The 20,981-nt window shown below is 38.8% G+C and overlaps 1 protein-coding gene across 1 annotated transcript; it reads right to left on the reverse strand.

Annotated features, from left to right (window-relative positions):
- Positions 1-5,648: 5,648 nt before the first annotated feature.
- LZTFL1 (leucine zipper transcription factor like 1) lies at positions 5,649-16,651 on the reverse strand. The gene is made up of 10 exons (XM_026091748.1): positions 16,556-16,651; positions 14,735-14,859; positions 14,043-14,237; positions 13,483-13,543; positions 12,561-12,629; positions 11,074-11,139; positions 10,874-10,951; positions 7,998-8,171; positions 7,404-7,507; positions 5,649-6,605 (listed from the first exon to the last, which is right to left on the reverse strand). The coding sequence occupies exons 1-10, from the start codon at positions 16,556-16,558 to the stop codon at positions 6,587-6,589; spliced, it is 894 nt and encodes a 297-aa protein (XP_025947533.1). The 5' UTR covers positions 16,559-16,651; the 3' UTR covers positions 5,649-6,586.
- Between the last annotated feature and the right edge of the window lie 4,330 nt (positions 16,652-20,981).

Raw genomic sequence — 20,981 nt, forward strand, 5'->3', positions numbered from 1 at the left:
TCCAGCACCAGTGATTTGCTCCCTGCCAGCACTGCGTGTGCTGCTCCAGCATCCAACATCCCGTCATACACTGGCAGGGCTGAGGTGAGTGTCCAGCAGCATGCACAAGCGAGAGCCCCTACCAGAAGATCTTTGGAAACAAGCCCAAACTACTGAATACGTTGGGCAGTGTTGCTGAGACCAGCAGAACAACTCCTGGTTAAATTTCCCTGAGAGGCTCTCCATGCAATCTCCCACCCCACCGTGCTGGGTGTAGACAGTTGCCTGCACCTGTGACTTGCTGACCAGCCATGCGCAGTAGCAAGGTCACAAAGTGGGACAGAGGTAGCCCCTGCTTTGCAGGCTGGAAAAGGTGATTGTAGAGCTTTATGCATCTTGTATAAGTGARATCAGTCTTCAAGGCAATGTTTTAGTGCTGCTGGAAATGGAGATTGACATTCGATAACATCACAGGTAGCCAGACCTTCCAATAGTACAACTTTGAGGGAGCTCACATCCATTCCCATCTTGCCAGCAGAACTGCAACATGCCAGCTACCCCTGGAAATATGTCACATGGAGAACCCTGAATTCTGCTGGAAGGAAAAATCCAATGACAATTTTAGGRCCATATGCTATTAACCTGAAGGACATACATATTGAGAAGCTACTGATATGGTTAACTGTCCCATATCATGAAAACTTTTGCAAATTATTAAGTTAAATATCCATCACTGTCTGTGGGATTTATTAAAAATGCTTATAAGTAGCTTACAGCATTTAATAAGTCACAGACAAGAGAGCCTTAAAAATAGATAGCACATAGCTAGCACTTGGGATAATGGTCATGCTTCTGTGTGAATAGATTACTCCTACTGATGAGTGTAATCAAGTTAAACATTTCCTTGGCTCTATACCTCCTTCCCATTACATTTCAAACTTGTTTACTAATGGACTGGGGAGACTGTGCAGGCAAGGAGGTGTGGTACACTTGGAGCAGGTCAGGCCAGATCAGGAAGTTCAGATGCAGTGAAATGAATCACTATCTCTCTCATAAATGTCAGCCTTATAAACAGCTGGATCATAAATCGCTGTCTCTTTTTAAAGGCAGTCATGCACACAGGCACCTAGTACAGTGCCTGTCATCCGGGTATCATCCGCCTTAAGAGAGGGGCTCTAAATACCCTTAAAGGTATTTAAACATCTAACACCCAGTGATCCCTGCTATAAGACTTTCCACACACACACTTCAGATATGCTTTTCCTGATGCAACTCAAGATTTGTATCTCCTTTAAGAATTTCACTTCCTTTGGGTTGGGTGAAGACTTGGGCTTCATGTGGAGGGGCAAAGATAAGCTTCCAGACACAAGGACCATTACACTGGTCATTTTAAATGGGGATTAAGAAGAAATTTTTCCCCCCCTACTTACCAAATTCTAGAGTGTGGGGTTGGGAGAGTGGGTGGGAAAGACTAGGGGTTCATCTTTTCCATAGCAGGCCAGGGAATGACAGCACAGAATGAGAACTGCTCTGTGTAAACCTAACCAGAAGTAGGTATCCAAAGCAGGGAATCCCATTTCTCACTCAAGTAGAACTGGAAGTACTTAGGTGAAGGTACCAACTGAAAATCCTGGGCTTGTCTCTTGACACCTGCACAGTAAGATGCCAAGCACTTCTCCCAGCTACTTAAAACACATCAGAAAGGGAGTCTGGGGTCCTAACAACAGGTTGGGGGCTACGTCTGGAGGGTGAGGGAGAAGCTTAAGAACTCTGTCACTGAAAGAGATGGAAATGAGGGAGGAAGGAGTAGTAGGCGGCAGTGGAGGATGGCTGGTCTAGACAACTCCTAGATTATTCTACTAGGTACCCTGGACTTTATTAAGCTACATCCAGTTTTTAGGGCTATGATCCCTACATTTAAGAAAAGGTCTTGTGGTGCGCTTTCCTTGATGAGCCAGGCATGTGGGAGAGAGACAAAGTGTCAGCAGGAGCCAGCTCTAGTGTTTAGTAACTGCCATTCCTGGAGGCACTCCCTTCCAGACAGAAACATGCCAGCTGTTGGCATGTTGAATTGCCAAAGGGAAGTGATGGAAGAGTCTTTAAAGCCCCTACAAAAGTTTAGTGAAGCTATCAAGGAAAGCAGATATACAATCAAGGTAGCAGCTCCAGCTCCCCTTGTATGGTAGTAGATGCCACGGTGTTTTTCTGTTTGGATTTACTGTTCACAGTCACTGCTTTAAGCTCCATATTTCCTTACTTTAGGAGACAGAGAGAACCCAGATGGATTTCCAGACCTTAGACAACCCATAAGCCATGGCAACTGTAGGGTGATTGCTCCATGTGTAGTTGGAGATTATGGTTTCTCCTTTAAGCAGTTATTGGCAGTTATTACAGGAATGCAGTTATTCCTTCTAGCTCATTGCTGCCACTTGCCACTTGGTTCCAAACTGTAGATGATGCCCCTGAGGTCTGTACTCTGAACTCTTATATTCAGCCCCTTAATGACCCTAAAACTGTTCTGCACTACCTCAATCTCCAGTGATCAATTAATAATATAAGGCATCCTTATGGAGGCCTTATCCCTAAGAAAACATGCCTGGAAAGAGTCCCTCTTTTCACTCTCCTTGCCTTTCTTAAGCACCAGAGCTCTAGTCATCTTTGGGCTGTGGTCCTTTTTAGGGTACTCCTTCCACAGAGGTGCACTCAATACAGCTCAGAGAATCGCACCTATTTCACCCAGACCTCAGAACCAGCTGGTGTAAAACCAAAGAACCCCAACCTGGCATATAACTAAAAGTGAAAGGATACTTGGTCTGTTCAGTCAGTCCTCTGCTTGCCAATGGATGCCAGTTCAGGCTTTGTCTCTGGGCTGCTTCTGCTTACCAGAAGCTGTCAGCCCTGAGCTCCCCTTTCAGAGCCCTGGCTACTGGTGGATTGAAATGGGGCTAAACAGAGAACTAATGCCTTGCGAGTGCTGCCTGCCATTGCCACAGGCTCCTGGTTATTAGCTAAAGAAGCAGTCTAAAGGCTACTCTACCTCCTTTCCCATCCACTTAGCAGCTGTCTCCACCTGGTTAAAGATGGCATCAATCTACTCAATACCAACCACCATCTACTTGTAACAAATATGCTGAGATACTATTAACTGGTTCCTACCAAAAAAAAAAGAAAAAAAGAAAGATACTAAGATACCAATAGATATTAATCTATTAAGATACTAAGACTGCTAAGACAGACTGACATGCATCTACCCACCTTTATTTGCAGGACAGTGGATCCCAAATATTACCCAAAATGCTGCCTAATGTTTCAGGATACATCTGTGTGGATGTAGTAAGACTTGGAAAGCAGATTTTTTTCCTGGAGTATTTGAGAAGGAGAGCAGATCAGAGGGCCTTCGGGGAGAATTTCGTAGGTGGCCAGAACAGGGCAGAAATTCTAGGCCAGTGCTTTCACTGTGCCATTGTCAAAATTAACAATCATAGGTTGATCCCTCTGGGCACATTCCCTACTCAAAGCCAGTTAAAAACATTTACAGCAGTAATTCTTACCTGCTCACATACAAACTTTTACCTTCAAATTATATTAAATTTGTTCTTAATAAGTTTTAAAAGGCCTGTCTTCCTAGAGCAGCTTGAACTTTGAGCTAGATCATTTCAGCCACCTGGCACCACAAAATGATTCGTGTCGTTTCCTGCGGCAGTAAGAATCATTTGTCTGTGTTTGACAGCATTTGGTGTCACACACAAACCAACAGTAGTCCTTGATGAAGCTGCAAAGAAATGAACTGAGAAATTTCAACAACTTTTTGGTTGGATCCAAATGTAAGTGCGTCATAGATGACTGTATATTCCCAGAAGTCAAGGTATATAGGAAATGTCCAAATTCCAGCTGTCTTTACATAGGTCTATCAAATGAAAGAGGATCACTTGCAGTCTAAGGGTTATGGATTGGGTATTCATTTTATGACATTTAAAGAAAATGGCTATTATTCATAAGAGGAAAAGAGACTGAAGAGTTAAAGAGCATTAGGGAATATATGGTCTCATTAAGAAGGCAGCAGTACTACTGGCTTATCTATTAATGACCAACTGTTGAACTCTAGTAATTGTTACAGTGAAGGGGTGTTTTTTGGCTGTCAGAGTCAATACTAGTGAAGCTGAGCTGCCTAGATTTCATTCCTGCAGGAAAATATCCTTCACTTTGCAAGCAAAAGCACAGCTTGAAAGAGATTTGATTCCTGCAGATCAGCCAGTTATGGAGAAATTCTGTTTCCTTCAGGCATAACTAGAGAGTTAACAGCTCAAGTGGAAGAAATGGATGGTGCTTATTTGAGCAGTGTAATGAACTTCCAATGATCAAAGGCTAGTAGATACTGTATTAGAACTTACACTTCAGAGAGAGAAGTGCAGTTAAAAAAAAAACAAAACAAAAAAACCACACGTGATCAGGAGATTCAAATGTCATCTCTATCTCCTAAATATTGTACCTATCTCAAAAAAAGGAGAATTGCGATCGTATAATGCCACAGATCTTTTTTGAGAGGCAAAGAGACAATGTATTTTTATCAAAAGCTCCATCAAAACACATTTACCGTAACCATTCATCAATACAAACCAAGAAGAGCATCACACTAACCTCATATTCTCCTCACTAGCAACCTGCAAAACAGATAATCAGTCAAAGTCAGTGTTTAAATTTTGCACTTTAGAGCTCTCTATAGGACTGGCCTTACACATTTGATAAGGTCTGTAACCACTTTCTACGATGAACTTACTTCACTGAGACCTATGCATATGCTGAAGTTGAGAGTGTACTTCCCTGCTGAAACGCTGTCTAAGCAGATGATGAAGGCCTATCAGAGATTCAATATTCTAGCTAAGTCAGAAGCCAAGAATTTGTCATAAAAGAGAAAAAYAGCAGAAATCATGAGATTCTCTGCCTTTCTTAAACTGTTCACCTGACATTTTAACAATAGTAACTGATCTTCTTAAAGTGAGTTCCATTACAGTGAAAAACACTTGCAACATTCATCCAGACAAGTAGTCCTGTTAATGTCAGCATAACGACTCTGAGCAAATGCAGGCCAGAAAGCTCTTTGATACATCTGTGTTCAGAACTTAATATTTTAGTGACTGTACAAGAGACAAAGGAAAAAAAAAAACCACACACACACACAAAACCTTTTCATGAATTTAACTTAATGCTGCATGTGGAGTATGTAATCCCACAAAGCCCTACTATCGTGCTACAGCAATAATAAGTTGCTACAGATGCAGAGCTTTATCCAACCCAATCCTGTTTAATTAATGGGGGAAAAAGCACAAAAAAAGACTGCAGAAAATACGACAATTTTAACAGCTATGCCCTTTTGAAAGAGAGAAAGAGCAAAAATGGTCCCAAGCAGCTCCAGAGACAAGCTTCTGTTGTAGATGCCAGTTTCTGCAGCCTCCAGCACACACACAAACCTTTTCCCAGCCCAAGCACTGGGGTGCTTTCTTACAGCTGGTTGATGTGGTGCAGCCCTTGGCATGAGTTTATAATTTACATGTTTGTATTATTTCTAGCAATATCCTTTATTGATCTGCCACTATTTCCTACAGGTATAAGAAAACAGCTAAATAAAGTGTTCCCCGTAAAGAAACAGCTCCTTAAAGATGAAATTTTTGAAAACATAATGGTTTTATTTGGAGTAATATACAACATATCAACAGGGAAAGATGAACAAGTAAAAAGCACTATAAATAGGCTGCCAGATGAATACAGGGCAAAGGATTTCAAGTACAAGATGTGAGAGAAAAAAAAACAAAACTCTTTTCAGTGAGGCTGCAATAGGAAAGGAGGTGAAAACATCTAAAATAACTTATCTCCTGAGAAAGCTGCTTCATTAGCAACTTAGGCTTTTTCAGATTGTCATCTTAACACTAGGAATATTGGGAAGAATCAGAATTCCAATGTTCAGATTTGTTTCAAATAAATTCAAGGGCAATAGCATAACTGCAATTAATGGCTTTATTTAAGACTGCCAGATGTTTCCCCTATGCAGTATATTTACCTCATTATCTCAAGAACAACCTCTAGCAAAATGTTACTGATCAAATTTTGCTGAGGGATCAGACATCCAGAGTGAATAATAATACTACAGAACTAGTGTGTTTTTTCCCTCCTGCTCTTTTCTTCCACTGATGTAATTTTCAGAGATAATGCCACATCATGGCTATGTGAATGAAAGTAACAACTGGAGTTTTCACCTCAGAGACATCTAAGAAAAAACTAATACTTATTTTATCTTTTTTTCTTTTCTTAATAAAAATAAACATTCTTTGTAAAGAATTGTCTCAGTTCTTCAATAAACTACTGTTTGCTGTTTCTCAGGGAATGTGCAAAGATAACAATTAAAGACATTACTACAGAAACTAATATCCATGACTTAAGTTTAGAAGGAAGTAAGGTAGAAGTTTCAGCATCTTATTAGTATTAATAAAAAGTTATTTTAAGCACTAGAAGCAGAAAGTAAACCAATCAAAACAAAAATACTATAAAAATAACACCAAGTCTACATTTTCTTTCTATGGCAGCTTCTGATAGATCAGATGTTCTTTGTAATTTAGTCCTCTGGCTCATATCTGAGGATAAAAAAAAAAAAAAAATCAAAACAGAGTAGAAAATACCTAAAAGACAATTTGTTTCTAAAGAAAATATAAAACTCAAAGAATTACTGCTGTTTGCAGTATGTTCATGTCAACATTCACTATATGACTTAGGTCACAGACAAATATATGTAATTTTTAGACTATTTTCTCCTTTTGCAATTGGCCAGTTTACAAAACAGTAGAATGAGGGAATGAACAGGAGCCCACCCACAAATCCCGGAATACTGGCAGAAAAGTTTAAACAGCTCTTTGAATTTCCACCCCTGCCCTCGCACAGCATAGGTCTAAGGAATCAGTGTTGCCAAAGATCACTTGCCATTTACAGAATGATAGTCTTCTACTTAATTTAAGGGCCAGGGTGTATCTTTATTACTCAATACAGGCCTAACCCTGCTTACATACTGGGTACTTCTCACTCTTATAAACAAATGTGTAAGAAATAAGATAATGCCAAAGCAGCAGGTACTTCTCCCTTCTGTATCTATGTGTGTAGCATTTGAGGTCTTAACTACCATACCATGGATATTGAGCTTCCCTTCAGGATACTACATATTCTCATTATTTGCTAGGCAATAGCTGCTGTTGCACACATCAGTCTTATTCACCTAGCATCCATTAAAAGGACTGGCCTATCAAAAGTCAGGAAACAGCTTAGTAGAAAATCTTTTCAAAGGAAATTTTAGAATCTGTTTTAGATACTTTCACAGTTATACAAATAAAATGGGAGTAGATCATGCATCTTGTTTGGACAGTCAGAACAGTACCACTTACTTAGAAAGCTTTTTACGTAGATCCTTTATCTGTTCATTCTTCTTTATAAGAATCTCTTTCATGTTGCGGTAGGCAGCTGTTTGCTGAAATTTCTTCTCTAATTCCTACATAGCAATAACACCAAAATATTGTTTACTTATATATTAAAACTAGGGTAATATGCTTTTTAAAGATGACTTTTTTCCTCCTTAGGTTTCAGAACACTGGTTTCTCTAACAATTCCCTATTCAAATTTAGCTGAAGTCAGCTAATAGATTAAAATGTTATTATCAGGAGAGAAAGACAGAAAGACAGGCTTTATTTTCTAAGGAAGTCAGGCTAAAAAATCTTCTGAAGATTGGGAATACAGTTTGCATTCCTGTAATTATATGCATATGAATGGGCAATATTTAAGCATTCATCTAGTTATATTCACGCAGTGAGCTGTGTATTTGCTATTTTACATATAACCATGTTTTTCCACAGACAAAAATATGCTTGCACCAATGTGACTCTAGTAAACTTGTGGTCCTTGCACTCTGGTGCATGCTTGTTAAATTCTTAATCAGTTAAAAAGTGAGCAAGGAGCCCATCTTTACATTACAAAAAGCTGACCTTTTCAGCTGTGGATAGTTGATCTTGAACCTTAAGCAAGTCATGCTTTGTTGTCACCAAGTTCTCTTCCAAGGATTTTTGATTTGCAGTAGAGTCATTCAGGGTCTTCTCAAACTGACATTTCAAAGCTGCCACTTTATTTTCCAGTTCAGTTATATCCTGGTTTACATTAGCCTTCAAAAGAAGAAATATTTAAAATGTCAAATGCAAAATTCCATATAAAATGGGTATGTGTTAATTTTTATGACTTATGTCTGCACTATTGTAAAACCCAACCTAAAAGTGCTTTAACTAACTAAAGTAAGAAATTCCACACATTACAGAATACTGAAAAAAAATACACTTCTAGATTTAAAAATTGTTAATAAATGCATTTTAAAGATGATTGGAGCATTTTTTCTGCCAAGTTGAGATATCAAGTTCTTGTTCTTCGCTTCTTTATAAGAATTAGGTGAAACTATGTAATGAAGCGTAACACAAGAAGTTATTTAGCATATGGAAATAGTATATTACAGTTTAAGATCAGAATATCTATGTCACATTTTTAAAGCCATTATCACAGCCGTTTTAAAAGTCATTAGTGTAATACATTGTAGGAAAGGATGACAGTGTTAAGGATCATATTATCAATCAGGCACTGATGTTGCACTGTTTTCTGATGAGACATAAAAAAACCCATCTCCACAGTTGCTTGTGAGGCAACTTCCATAACTGTGAGAGGAAACAACCTGACCTCTTTTTACCATCAGCCCTGGGCTGCTATATTCATGTAACTGTTCTGTGGTTTTCAAAAAAAAAAAAAAAAAAAAAAAAAAAAAAAAAAACCCCAAACAACCCCCCTCCCCCAAACAAAAGGGCTCTCAAAAGCATAATGACCCAGGATGAGGCTGAACTACCAGCACCTTAAAAAGAACAAACCCCTAAAACTAAGGAAGCTTTGCTTCATTTTCTGTGTGGGAGGTGGTGAGTGTAGGCACTATTATCAATTGTATTCCTACGTAGAAGGAAAGCTTATTTTGAATTTTGATACCTAGTCCAAAACTGCACTGCTGAAAAACACCACAGAGTATAATTTGTTTCAGATTAGAAAAACGGTCACTGTCTGTTCTGAACTGTGACACTGAAAGAGTTAACTACATTAACATTCTAAATCCCCAAGTTAAAACTACATTAAAATTCTAAATCCTCAAGTTAAACCAATACATCAAGCAGTTCCTCCCAAACTGTGGTCCACATTTGTTTTGTGGAATCATATTTAAGCTATAAAGAAAAATAATTAGAAATTACTGAGATAAGAATTGTTCCTTAAAAAAACTGTTGTAGTTTAGCAGCCATTTGTTTGTCCAAAGAGTTTGAAAACTACTGCTTAAAATCATATGAACCCAGACGCACATTATCAACATCCATCTTAAAAAAACGTGGAGTGAAACTAGAAGAAATGTAGAATTTTCTCCAAACAACTAATATATTCAGTGATTAAATAAAATGGTATATTTCAATACTATATCTACTAGCTAGTTTTAACTGCCTATATATGCCCATAAATAAATAATATAAGAGCAAGTGAGGAAGGTGATAGATTATAGAGAAGAAATTAGGACGTGAAAGCTGCAGATAGTCAGCAGCCCTGACATTCAGGCCAGTTCATGTTTAACCCCAAAAGAAGGATGAGATTTGGTTCCAGTCTTTTCAAACTACAATCCAGGATTTAATACAACTCTTTAATATTAAACCTTTATCTATTTTATTAAACCTTAAATTATTAAAGAAAATATTTGCCATGACTGATAAATTCCCTAAATAATACTGTACTGAATACAGATTTTGGAAGTTACTAGACAAAATTAGAGAAGAAAGCCAAGTACATACCATAAACCCCCAGTTAGAAAGCAAAATAAAAAGAAATCATGATTAAAACATGAAAATTGAAGTGGAAATAGTGAACTTGAAAGCTTGCTTCAAATCTGAAAATACTGCAGGAATTAAAAACATCAGTTTCTCAAAAGAATGGGATTAAAGTGTTCTAATTTTGCTAAAAGTTTGAACTAAAATATTTTAAATTTAAGACAAAAAATCAAATATGAATAAACTTGAGAAAATCCTTATTATTAACAAAATAAAGGTACAGGCTTAAAGAAAAATACTAAAGTGACGTGAACAGATTTTCCTATGTCAGTCTATAGGAGCACTACCTTTTAATGTTTTTTTCTGTAGCAACAACTAATCGTGTCTGAATCCAACATTTACAGAAAAGATTCAAAACTTTGTGTAGTAAAAATACCTGGTGAACCATTTTTGATAGTACGTTGATATGGGTAGAATTATTTAAAATTAAACATTTGCCATCTGACCCACGCTCATTGACGTTTGTGGCAAAACTTCAACTGATGTTTAGGAATATACGATCGGGACATACATGCATGCATTTAGGTTTTTAAAATCTGAATCAAGAAGAAGCAAGTCTGGCTTGTGCATGTCTTTATCAAGCAACTGTGATAAATGCTGGAAAAAATAAGAGTTTTATTGTTGCTATAAAAAACAGATTAGATGTCATTGTTTTATTAGCAAAAAGGAGGAAACAGACGTAAACTTACCTTTGTTAAAATAAATATTGCCCTTGAAAATATGAACTCTGAAGTAATACTTTCTGATAGTATCTTATCATGGTCTATGTGACACAAAATATGTCATAAAATAAACTAACATACTAGGTTATCTGCTGACTGACAGACCAGCAGAAACACGACAACGTCAGCAGGAACATGACAATACTAAGCTGAACCTTTATATTTGCCAGAAAGGAAACATACCACACAGACCAATTAATGGCATAGTAGTGATAAATACTGGGGAAAAAACCCTGACAATTACATTACCTTTTGATCTCCCTGGATCATCTGTAAATCTTTCAGTGACTTCTCTAGTTTGGCCTTTTCATCTAGTGCAGTTGTAGCCTGCAAAAAAACCTCATAAGCATATTTTCATTGAAAACATGACAATAACAACAATGATATTCTTATTTGAATAGTTTTAATATTTAAATAACATTAAGTATCCAAGCTCGCAGTGAATTTACCTGTGTTTCTATTGTCTTGAGTCTGGTCTTCAATTTTTCATTTTCTTCTTGAAGTCTAGCAATTTCCTTTGGGTAAATAAACAAGAAATAGTTCGCGTGTGAACACTCTTGTGCTATTTTCAGTTTTCCAAATATTTCAAGTAAGAAAATAAGCCTAACAGTTCAAGAAAGCAAGAATGCTTGTAAATGCTTGTAAAGATGGCCTTGCTGATAAGGATTACTGACTTCATAAGCCTGACGTGCAAGTTATTGTATCTTCTGCCTCAGATAGCAAGGAATTAAATATATATGAGCAGTTATACTGTAATCTATAAGACCTCTCACTTAAATTTAACGTTTGTTTTACTGAATCAGGGTCGATAAGTTTATCATCTTGCAGTATAATGGTTCATGATAACAAAATTGCATGTTAGAGATACAAATCTCATTGCTGTTTATCACTTATATTTTCAATTAACAGGCAGGTAATAATTTATTCACAGTTCCTACCTAAAAGAGAAATATCAGGCTACTGCTTATAATGTTCTGTGTCACAGGAAATAACCATGTCTTAAACCAGTCATGGTAAATTTACTATTTAAACTTTGAATTATTTTTGAGACAAAAAGATATCAGATGCACATAGTTAACTAAACCTGTTGTGAAACAGATTCTGAATTTACTTTTAAGAAATAATTACATTGAGCTATAAGTAAAACAGAAGTACGAATGTTTTAATTATCTTAAAAGGTAATAACAATCATGACTGAGACACTGTTCTTGACAGGCCCCTTTGGTAATGCAGCCTGAAAGACAGAAAATGCAACTCTTCATTGAATAGCTTCTTGGTTCCTCGTGCTTTAAAAACGTATTGTAAGATGTGTGGCATTTTTAAATAGCCAAATAAGTTCAATCTGTAATAAAAACTGTTGCTAATATTAAGTATTAGAACATGTTTTACAACTATGAACATTTTTAACAAGTGGGAAATTAGGCATTTTCAAATTTAGTAAAATTCAAGTTCTTTCTTAAGTTCTTGTTTCTTTAGGAGAAATTTAAGCTACAAAAAAACCCCCAAAAGATGGAATTTAATAGGACTGACTTCAAGCAATACAGAAAATTCCCGATATCCTAATCATTTCAGCCAGCTACATATTTTAATTTACTTCCTTGTAGGAAGTCCAGCTTCATGAAACACAGCTGAATAGTAGTTTCTACTAACTTTAGTCATTAAATGGAAAAGTAAAAAATTACAAAAGCCAAAGTGTCTTTGCAAAAGGGAGTTTAATATTGCAATAAATGCTAGAGGCCATAACCAAACAGTAAATAAAAGGTACTTCAGAATATTTATTAATATATTAGCATTTTACTTTGCATTCCGTTGTATATAACATTCACTGCTGAATAGTGAAAGATACATTATACAAATATTACTGTACAGCTTTCCAGTTCAGCTGAATATGCAAAACAGTCATCAATTACAGCTGCATCAAGAGACAAATTCTTACCTTGTTTAGCAGCTCTGACCCACCTTCATTTAATGGAGCCAGTTTCGGCTTAATGAGATCAGCACTGGGCTAAAGCGATGATAAAGGTTAAAAAAAAAAAGAAAAAAAAAAGAATGATACAGATTGTTCAGAGGAAGAAAAGTATTCTTTCAGGCTGTAAAATAACTAATGGCAGTCAATTCTGCTTTCTTTTGGAAAGCAAATGAATGATCTTTTATTCTGAGTTCATTTTTACTGGTAGCCTGGCCCTAAAATTATATATAGCCACATTATATAATTCACTTTCAGCTAAAGTTTAAACAGAAGTACTGCACACAAACAGAAAATTCAAATTAATAAAAGACCACTGATGCTGCAGCTACTAGAAGACAGAAGAGTTAGGGGGAAAAAAAAAAAAAGTGATTGTAAGTCAAAAAAATGTACCTAGTTCAAAATAATTTAAAATTTAAGTACTCAAATATTATCTGTATTAATTAAATATACATTTATGTTACAAAACAAATAAGATTCAATGTTATTCATACAAGATAAGCTAGAGCTATATCTGTATTGTGGGATCTTCTCAGCTTCATGTTGGGACAAAGCCTGGCCATGAGCCTGTGCGCGTTTTACCACAGCTTCCAGGGGAAGGGAACCCGGGAGCAGATGCTCCAACACATCCCTGGTCTGGCTGACTTTGGGATCAGGCTTAGGAGGCATGTCCAGAGCGTGCAGAATCCCTAAACTAGAAATAGCCAAGGCAAGTCAGTGTGAGACTTGGTGCTGAATTGTAAACTGCTACTTTTTGAAGACCTTTAAAGGTTACATTGAGCAAATACTTTTTTCTCTTAAAACACAAAGAGGCAGTACTAAGTAATTATTTTAAACACCACTCCTGACTCCACATGGCATTTAATTATGATATTTTAAAATAAAACTCTACCTTCTTGTTTGAAGATGTAAATTCTGACTTTTCAAAATCAGCAACCTGTTCCAACAATTCTCTTGAAGAGAAAAATAAAGGGAGGCATTCATTTACTGAATGAGCTATGTCATGAAACACATTCTACCAGGCTCATGCTATGCTCCTTATTGAGTATAAGATTCTTGTTAGAAGTACAGGATGAAACTCCATGCAAATACAATAAACACAATGGACAATGTCATGCAGTAGTACGGTATATGTATTAAAATTGTAAGATATTTAAATCAAAGACTCTAAATAAGCTACTTATAATCAAATTATTAATCAAATCCTATCACCCACTCTTAACTGATTAATTTAATTATATTTAATTATACTCACAAATAAAACATTTTCCATGACAAATCTGAAAGTATCATTTATCTCGCTACTTTATAGACAGAAGATTTGAAACTAATCTATCATTGGTACAATAGGAAAAGAATAACTTTCTAAGGTTAGGAAAAGAATATAAGTAAGCAACACTCAGAAGTTTTCTTATTATTGAAAGAGGTTCTCTATAGTCCAATATATGTTACCGATTCTCCAACTCAGAGATGTCTGTCTGTAACTTAAGGTACCATTTTTCAGCCTGTGAAAAGAGCTGGCGTAGAAGTAAAACATTGGTGTAAGCTGTATTTATGAGTTCTGATTCCACTTCACTGTGTACAACAGTCTGCAATCCATCCAGCATGTCCGTCACCTCATCAACTGTGAAGGTCTCCTCAACAAGTCTAAACAGAAAAGTCACACAGGCCATATATGATAAAGATAACAATTCTGCATTGTTATAAGAGACCTCACTACACCAAGTATCACTTATAAATAACACAATGTCCTTCTAAAACCATCTGCTATCAATAATTATTAGATGACAATGCCACAAGTAATTTTGTTAATCCATTTACATTTTATCTTGGAAACACTACAAACAGAAATATAACTTCCATTTAGAGTCTCGTATCAAATTTAGACATAAGAAGTAAGACGTAAATCAATGTCATGCTGTTATTTCTATGCTAATTCCTAAGGATTTAAACAACAGTTTTAAAAGGGCTTGACTTGTAATATTCAGAAAAATTATGGGGTCTTTCTTGCTCAGTACGAATATATAAACTGTCTGAAGAAAGTCACCCCATCAAGCATTAAACCTACAACTGTCACTAACATATTTTGCTCAATTCTGGCTCCCTGCAATTTTTAGCTTACTACAGTATCCTCCTCATGCTACCTGCTGTCCTTAAGGTCCTGAAAACAAGAATCCACTGTTTTTAGACGTAGGCCACGCTTGGAACGAGCAAAGCGCATATAGTTGATCACTTCATTCTGGTGGTGCTCATTAAGGCCTAGCTCTGCCTGTAGACAAGGAGATAAGCATAAAGATTCACACATTGAAATAAGTGAAAGGGAACATTAGTATTGCAAAGACTTGCCCTCCAACTAGTTTCCATGTTTGCTTTTTATAAAGGGTTATCATGTTTACTAGTATGTTAGAAAACAAGCATATTTTCACATGTGTAACCCCTGCATATCTCACATAAGTGCTACCCCTTTAAAAGTACCAGTACTTCAAAATAAATCCTCAAATAACCAATACCCTCAGAAAAGTCATACAAAATCAGCAGCAGAGACAATCTGGAAAAGGCTATAAAGAATCAGAAGGACTGTAGGGGAGAGGAAGCTCTTGGATAAAGTTTTCTTTGTATTATATGTACACGTGTATAATCCAGCTGAACTATATATTTATCTTTTAAAGATGCAATAAAAGAAATACACAGGAAGGTAAGTTATGTTGCCCTGTTAGTTTATATGTAAAATCATGAGATTTCCCATGTAATCTTAAGTGATAACCCAAATTTGTTTCTTATCAGCCTACTGCCCAGAAACAAAGATTTTTAGGGCAAATTAAGAAAGAATTGTTTTTTTAGATCTAGCTAATTAGCACTTCCATGTATGTCTGCATTTCAGATGAAGGAGTATTGCATGGCAAATTATGTTAGATTAAATCTTGCTAGTGCAGGTAGCATCAGTCACAAAGAGGCACGACCTTCACAAGGCATGAATGGGAGTTTATAATCACAGTCCCTGGCAAGCTGGTGCAACCAAAGGTGAAGTCTATTTTATTGACTCCAACGTACTGGGCTAGCACTGCTGATGCTGGAGGCAGCAAGACAGCCACTCAGTCAAAACAAGTAATCTGATCGCTTAATCCTTATTAATACAACTGCACAGTGTAGCTCAAGTATAAATGCAATACTGCAATACCTGGATGAATAATACTGAAAATGTGAGCACARATCCAGACCTCTTGGAAATTAAAGGCAGTCTAGGAAAGGCCAATAGCCGTTAATAAAGCAAACTCTCACAATGTGGCTGCAAATCTGGCATCTCCCACAAAGTCCCAGTACTTGCAAATGAGATCACCTGAGAAGCCCAATTTATGTTCTGTTGCTGCTCGGTTTTCTTTAGATGAAAAGTTTCTCTTCATTACAGTTAGGAAAGAAAGAAAGAAATATGCTAACACCAGTGCTGAAACCTCAGAATCCAGAAAGCGTCTACAAAGGCAAATTAAACCGATAAATAAATAAAGTCAAGCCAAAGCCATTCGTGATCTCTAGATCAGTTACGCTGATCTCCAGTTAAGTAACTGCGGCATCGGATCCTGCAAAAAGCTCAAACACCGCCAGTCTCCGCAGAACCCAGCAGGGATGAGACAGACGCCCAGAACCGCGAGCAGCAGCAACTCTCCCAAGCGGCCCTTGCACGACAAAGGGCTGCACCCCCCCTACAGGGCTTAGGCGGGCTGCCCTCCCTGCCCCAGCTCCAGAGGCGACAAACAAGGAGGGTCTCCTCAGGACTACGGCGCTGCTCAGCGGGATTCTGTCCCTCGCCGTCGTGAGGAGCCCACTTTCACCCGGGACGGCGGCCGCCAGCGCCGGTACCCTGTGTCCCGAGCTGAAGAGGCCCGCCGTGTGGAGCAAGGCCAGCAAAGGGAGAGGCGCCACCCTCCGCCCTGAGGACCTGCCGGTCCAAAGGCAGCTCCGTTACTCACCATGGCGGCCCCTCGCCGGTGCCGAGGGGACGGTTGGGGCGACAGGAGCCAACGGTTGACTACGGGGTGACGGTTGCCATAGAGAACGAAGCCTCGCGAGCGTCCTCGCTGCGCTCCTATTGGCGGGGACGCGCTCACGTGTCTCGCGCTGGTCTCCCCCTCGGCGTTGCGCAGCCGCGTCCCTGGCGCCCCTCCGCCTCGGCTGGTGGCAGCGGCCGTTTCCCAGGGCAACCGCCGTTGACACCCCCCCCCCCTTCACGGCAGGGACTCACGCCCTCCAACGGCTCCAACGGCTGCGGATGCGCACTTCGCCGCCACGCCGCCCGGCTCGGCGCGTGTGCCCGGGGGCGGCGCGGCGCGGGCTGGTTTGGGGGTTCTTCTGTGGGGAATTTAACATACTCCTTCCCGAGGGGGGCGGCGGGCAGCCCGAGCGCCTTTCTGCCTGCTGTGGAGAGCAGGGCTGCCGGGGCCCTGGTCTGCAGCCGCTGGGGGTCGGGCTGGTTTTCCTCTGCTCTTCGTTCACCCCATTGGAAATGGGGGCAGGCAGAGACCGGAGTAAACAGGGGTGGGAGGCTGTGCGAGTGTGTTTTTTTTTTTCTTTTTTTTGCAACGTCTGGTGTTTTTTGTGGTTTTTGTTTGTTTTTCTTTAAGCTGTCAATCGCCTCAATGTTCTGCTGTCTTGGCGAGCAATATATAAAGGTTGCTCCATTTGTCTCAAACCGCAGGGGGGCAGGGGGGCTGGCCGGGTAGAAAGCCTTCCCGAGCCCCAAGCGCCCTGGGGGCTCTCTGCCGGCAGCGCTGTGTCCGAGGAGCTCAGTGGCCCATGCTCTAGGCACGTTCCTGCCGGAAGGAAGAAAACAGCAGCTTGGTCCCCGGCACGCACGAATCTGAGGCAGAGCTGCTTATCTTGCCCAATAAGCACATTTGGGGATGAGGTTTGCGAAAATGGTTATCATTTCGATCTTCCTGGAGGAGGATTTTAATCTCGGTTAAAGCACACAGCTAAGAAGGGCAGAACCTTCATAGGCAGCGGGAACTGGCTACAGGAGGCTGTTAGCAAGAAGGTTGACCTGTTGCCAAGTTTCTCTCCTGTCTAGCTCTTCCATTTGGCCGTGTACCGTTTTGCCACTGCCTCTACCCTCCATCCTCTCTATTTCATCTCTAACTAGTATCAATAACCTCCACTGTGCTGAATGCCAGATCAACTGTGCAAGCATACTGGGGACAGAAATGCTGGCAATTGGATGGAAGTGAGTAAAATGAATGGGGGCCTCTTAAAATTGTAATAACAAAGGTAAGCAGGTGAGCATTTGTGACCTTGATAACTGGTAAACCAGTTTTGTTTAAGAGCCCTGTTCTGCACTGAGATTATTGTGGTCAGTGCTACTGCATGACAGGTTACGAAGGTTTGATCTGATGTGGTTCACATTACTGAAGTAGTCTCATTGAAGCCTAATACCTCTGATTCTCTAGCATAATGTTCTGATTTCACTCTGGTGTAACAAGAATGAGATGCGTTGGAGTATCTTCTGATAGATGCCACAATGAATTCTTTGCTCAGACAGCTGTGGATTAATAGCACGTATTTGAAAGAACCTGAAACTGTTAAGGATCTTTGTGCATAGTGCTTTATAGTGTTACAGTGTTTATGGTGTTTTAGTGTTGGACAGATGCATGCATTTTGGTTAGTGCTTAATAAAACTGAAACCTGGACACTCCTAAGGTTAGTTTAGATTGTGTTCCATAAAGCAAACACACAAAACCAAATCAGCAAACAGAAATACCAGTGATATTTATCTTTAAAACCAGATGTAAAATACAATCTTAAAGCAAATGCTGTATTTTCCCAGCAGCAACATGTGCATGGAGACTGAAGTGTGAAGTTAATACTGTTTGAAACATTTTAAAAAACATAAAAGAAGTCGGATCAGATTCTTATTTATATTAGGGCTTTAAAAATCAACTTTAATGGGCTTTATTTACAGGTGATAATCTGTTAGATAATACCTTTTTTAATGTCTTTTCACTGAAGCTGTGAAAAATGCAAGTTTTACATTTTTTTGTAAACATGGTAGAAATTAGATATTATATCATCTAGCCTATTTGTTTATAGTATGCCTATTACCAATGCTTGTTAGTTGCATGTAAAATTTACTAGATTCATCTGAGTGCCCTTTGCAATTATTACAATAGTTTTATCTTCAAAATACATTATAATCATGAATTCACTGGTCTGCTGATGTGATTGTACTTTTAATCTGTTTTAGTTTTATGATCAAGCAATTAAGATACTTACAGAATAAATACCTGCTGAAGACTACATAAAGTGCCAGAGAGTTTCTGTTCCCATGTGCTGTTGACACCCCTATTCAAAACTAAAAGTGAGGAATCTTTACTCATATACTTTTATCTGTTAATTGTCTGCTGTGCCAGCTTGAACAAATTACTCTGCCTCATTTTTTTTATCTGTAAAATAGGCATGATTCTGTTCAGATACTCAAGAGAGGTGTTGTTTGGAAACTCACTGAATTCACAAGAATGCTTTGAGATTCTTGGATCAAAAGCACTTTGTATATGCAAAGCATTTTATGATTCATCAATAGTAAAGTGCTACTATGGAGATTTCTACCTTTGTATATTACAATTTTGATATAATTGGGAAGTTTGGCTTCCTTTCTGTGCTGCAAAGGAATTTCTACAGATAACTTTGTAGTTCTGGGCTGAAATGGCAAGCTTATTTCAGCAATAGGTGCCTTGCTGGCAGCAGAGGAATATAGCTGCCCTCAGAGAGTGCAGCAAAAGCAACTGCCAGAGCCCACTGTCTCGGAATAACAGAAGGAATAAGCGTGCTGATTAAAGAAGCTTTTGTACTGATGACTTCTTACATAAACACAGTTTAAAACTCCCTTTCTCAGCTTCTATACATTTTCTTCATTTTTATTTTCCACTTTTTATTTTCCAACTTTTAAGTTGGCTAGCAGTTGGCTATGAAAATCCACATCATAGTTAAATTGTTCTCTTATTCTCATGATCCATTTCTCTATTTTGCACCAAGCCTCCAGGCTCTGTCTGGGAAAATGTGTCCAGGCTGTTGGTCAGATGGTGAGGAGCTAATGGAGGGAGAGCAGGAGGCAAGGTGATGTGTCCTGTGCCCGCAGCCTGATGTGGAAGGAGAAGAGCTAGCCAGCTGGCAGTCAGGCAGGCTGAACCTTGGAGGTGGGTAATGCCCCAGTCAGGACATGGCCATGCTGTTATGGGATTGTGTAGCAGTGTCACATCATGTGTCTACTACATATGAGTTGAGTTTAGGGCAGAGGACCTTGCAGCCACGCCTTTAGGATGTGTGGATAGACATGGTGCCAAAGGGCAGCCTATGCTGCGTAGAGTGAGGATATGGATGGTTTACACCAGGCTACGTGCATTTTCACTAGTGTTGTTCCTGGGAGTTGACAAAGCCTGACCCATATAACCAATAATATATTTATATGATATCAGTCCATCGCTGTAAGTCTGTTCCTCACTTAGGTCCCTTTGGTGTTCTGTTTGCTTTTAAGATAATTCTTCTAATATTAGCCTTGAACTGCTTCTGTATAAGTTTCAAGTTCTCAATTGCAATATAGAAGATAGGGAAGATTTCTGACACATCAGTACTTTCATTAGTACCCAGGAAGAATGAGTGAAAAGTAAAGGGGCAAGCTTTCTGCATAACATGAAATTACTTCCGTTACTCATTGTTATAAAGGAATGTGAGTAATTTTAGAAAAAAACAAGCAAAACTTGGCTGGGCAACATAACATGAGACAGAATTCAGAGAGGATTGCTGGATAACCAGGAGCAGAAGAAAGAATGTAAAATGCGTAATTCTACAGCAGCTTTAATTATTCCAGAAAAAGCTATAGACCTTCTTACGGATTCAATGAAACATCTTCTCGAAGTAGAGCAGTTGCTAAAAAATACCATATATACTTTTTAAAAAGGAAATAGAGAACACCAAGGAAAATACCTTAGTTCTGCTATACAGAACATTGGTGTATCCTTGCTTAGTCTATCTAATCCAGATTTGGTCAGCCCATCTGAAATAAGTTACACTTGAAATCCAGACATGGGCAATAAAAATGATTATAACCATGGTACTGCTTCCATATGAAGAGAGACTTAAAAAGAGCTGTGATAGGTGATAATTTGTTACATCAACTCGTGAAGTGATTTTACCATGAAACTAGGCACTAAGTACGGGCTATCAACTCGTGAAGTGATTTTACCATGAAACTAGGCGCTAAGTACGGGCTATCACCACAATGATTGTACTGAGCCAGCAGAGCGATATTGCATTGTGAAATGTATGCGCGCGACCTGAAGGGCACCACGCACAACGCAGAGGAAGACCCCAGCTTTCATCCCGACCCCCCCCCCAGCAACAGCCGGC

Source organism: Apteryx rowi, unplaced genomic scaffold (assembly GCF_003343035.1).
Source record: "Apteryx rowi isolate R43461 unplaced genomic scaffold, aptRow1 scaffold_920, whole genome shotgun sequence".
In the NCBI taxonomy this organism is placed as follows: Eukaryota; Metazoa; Chordata; class Aves; order Apterygiformes; family Apterygidae; genus Apteryx; species Apteryx rowi.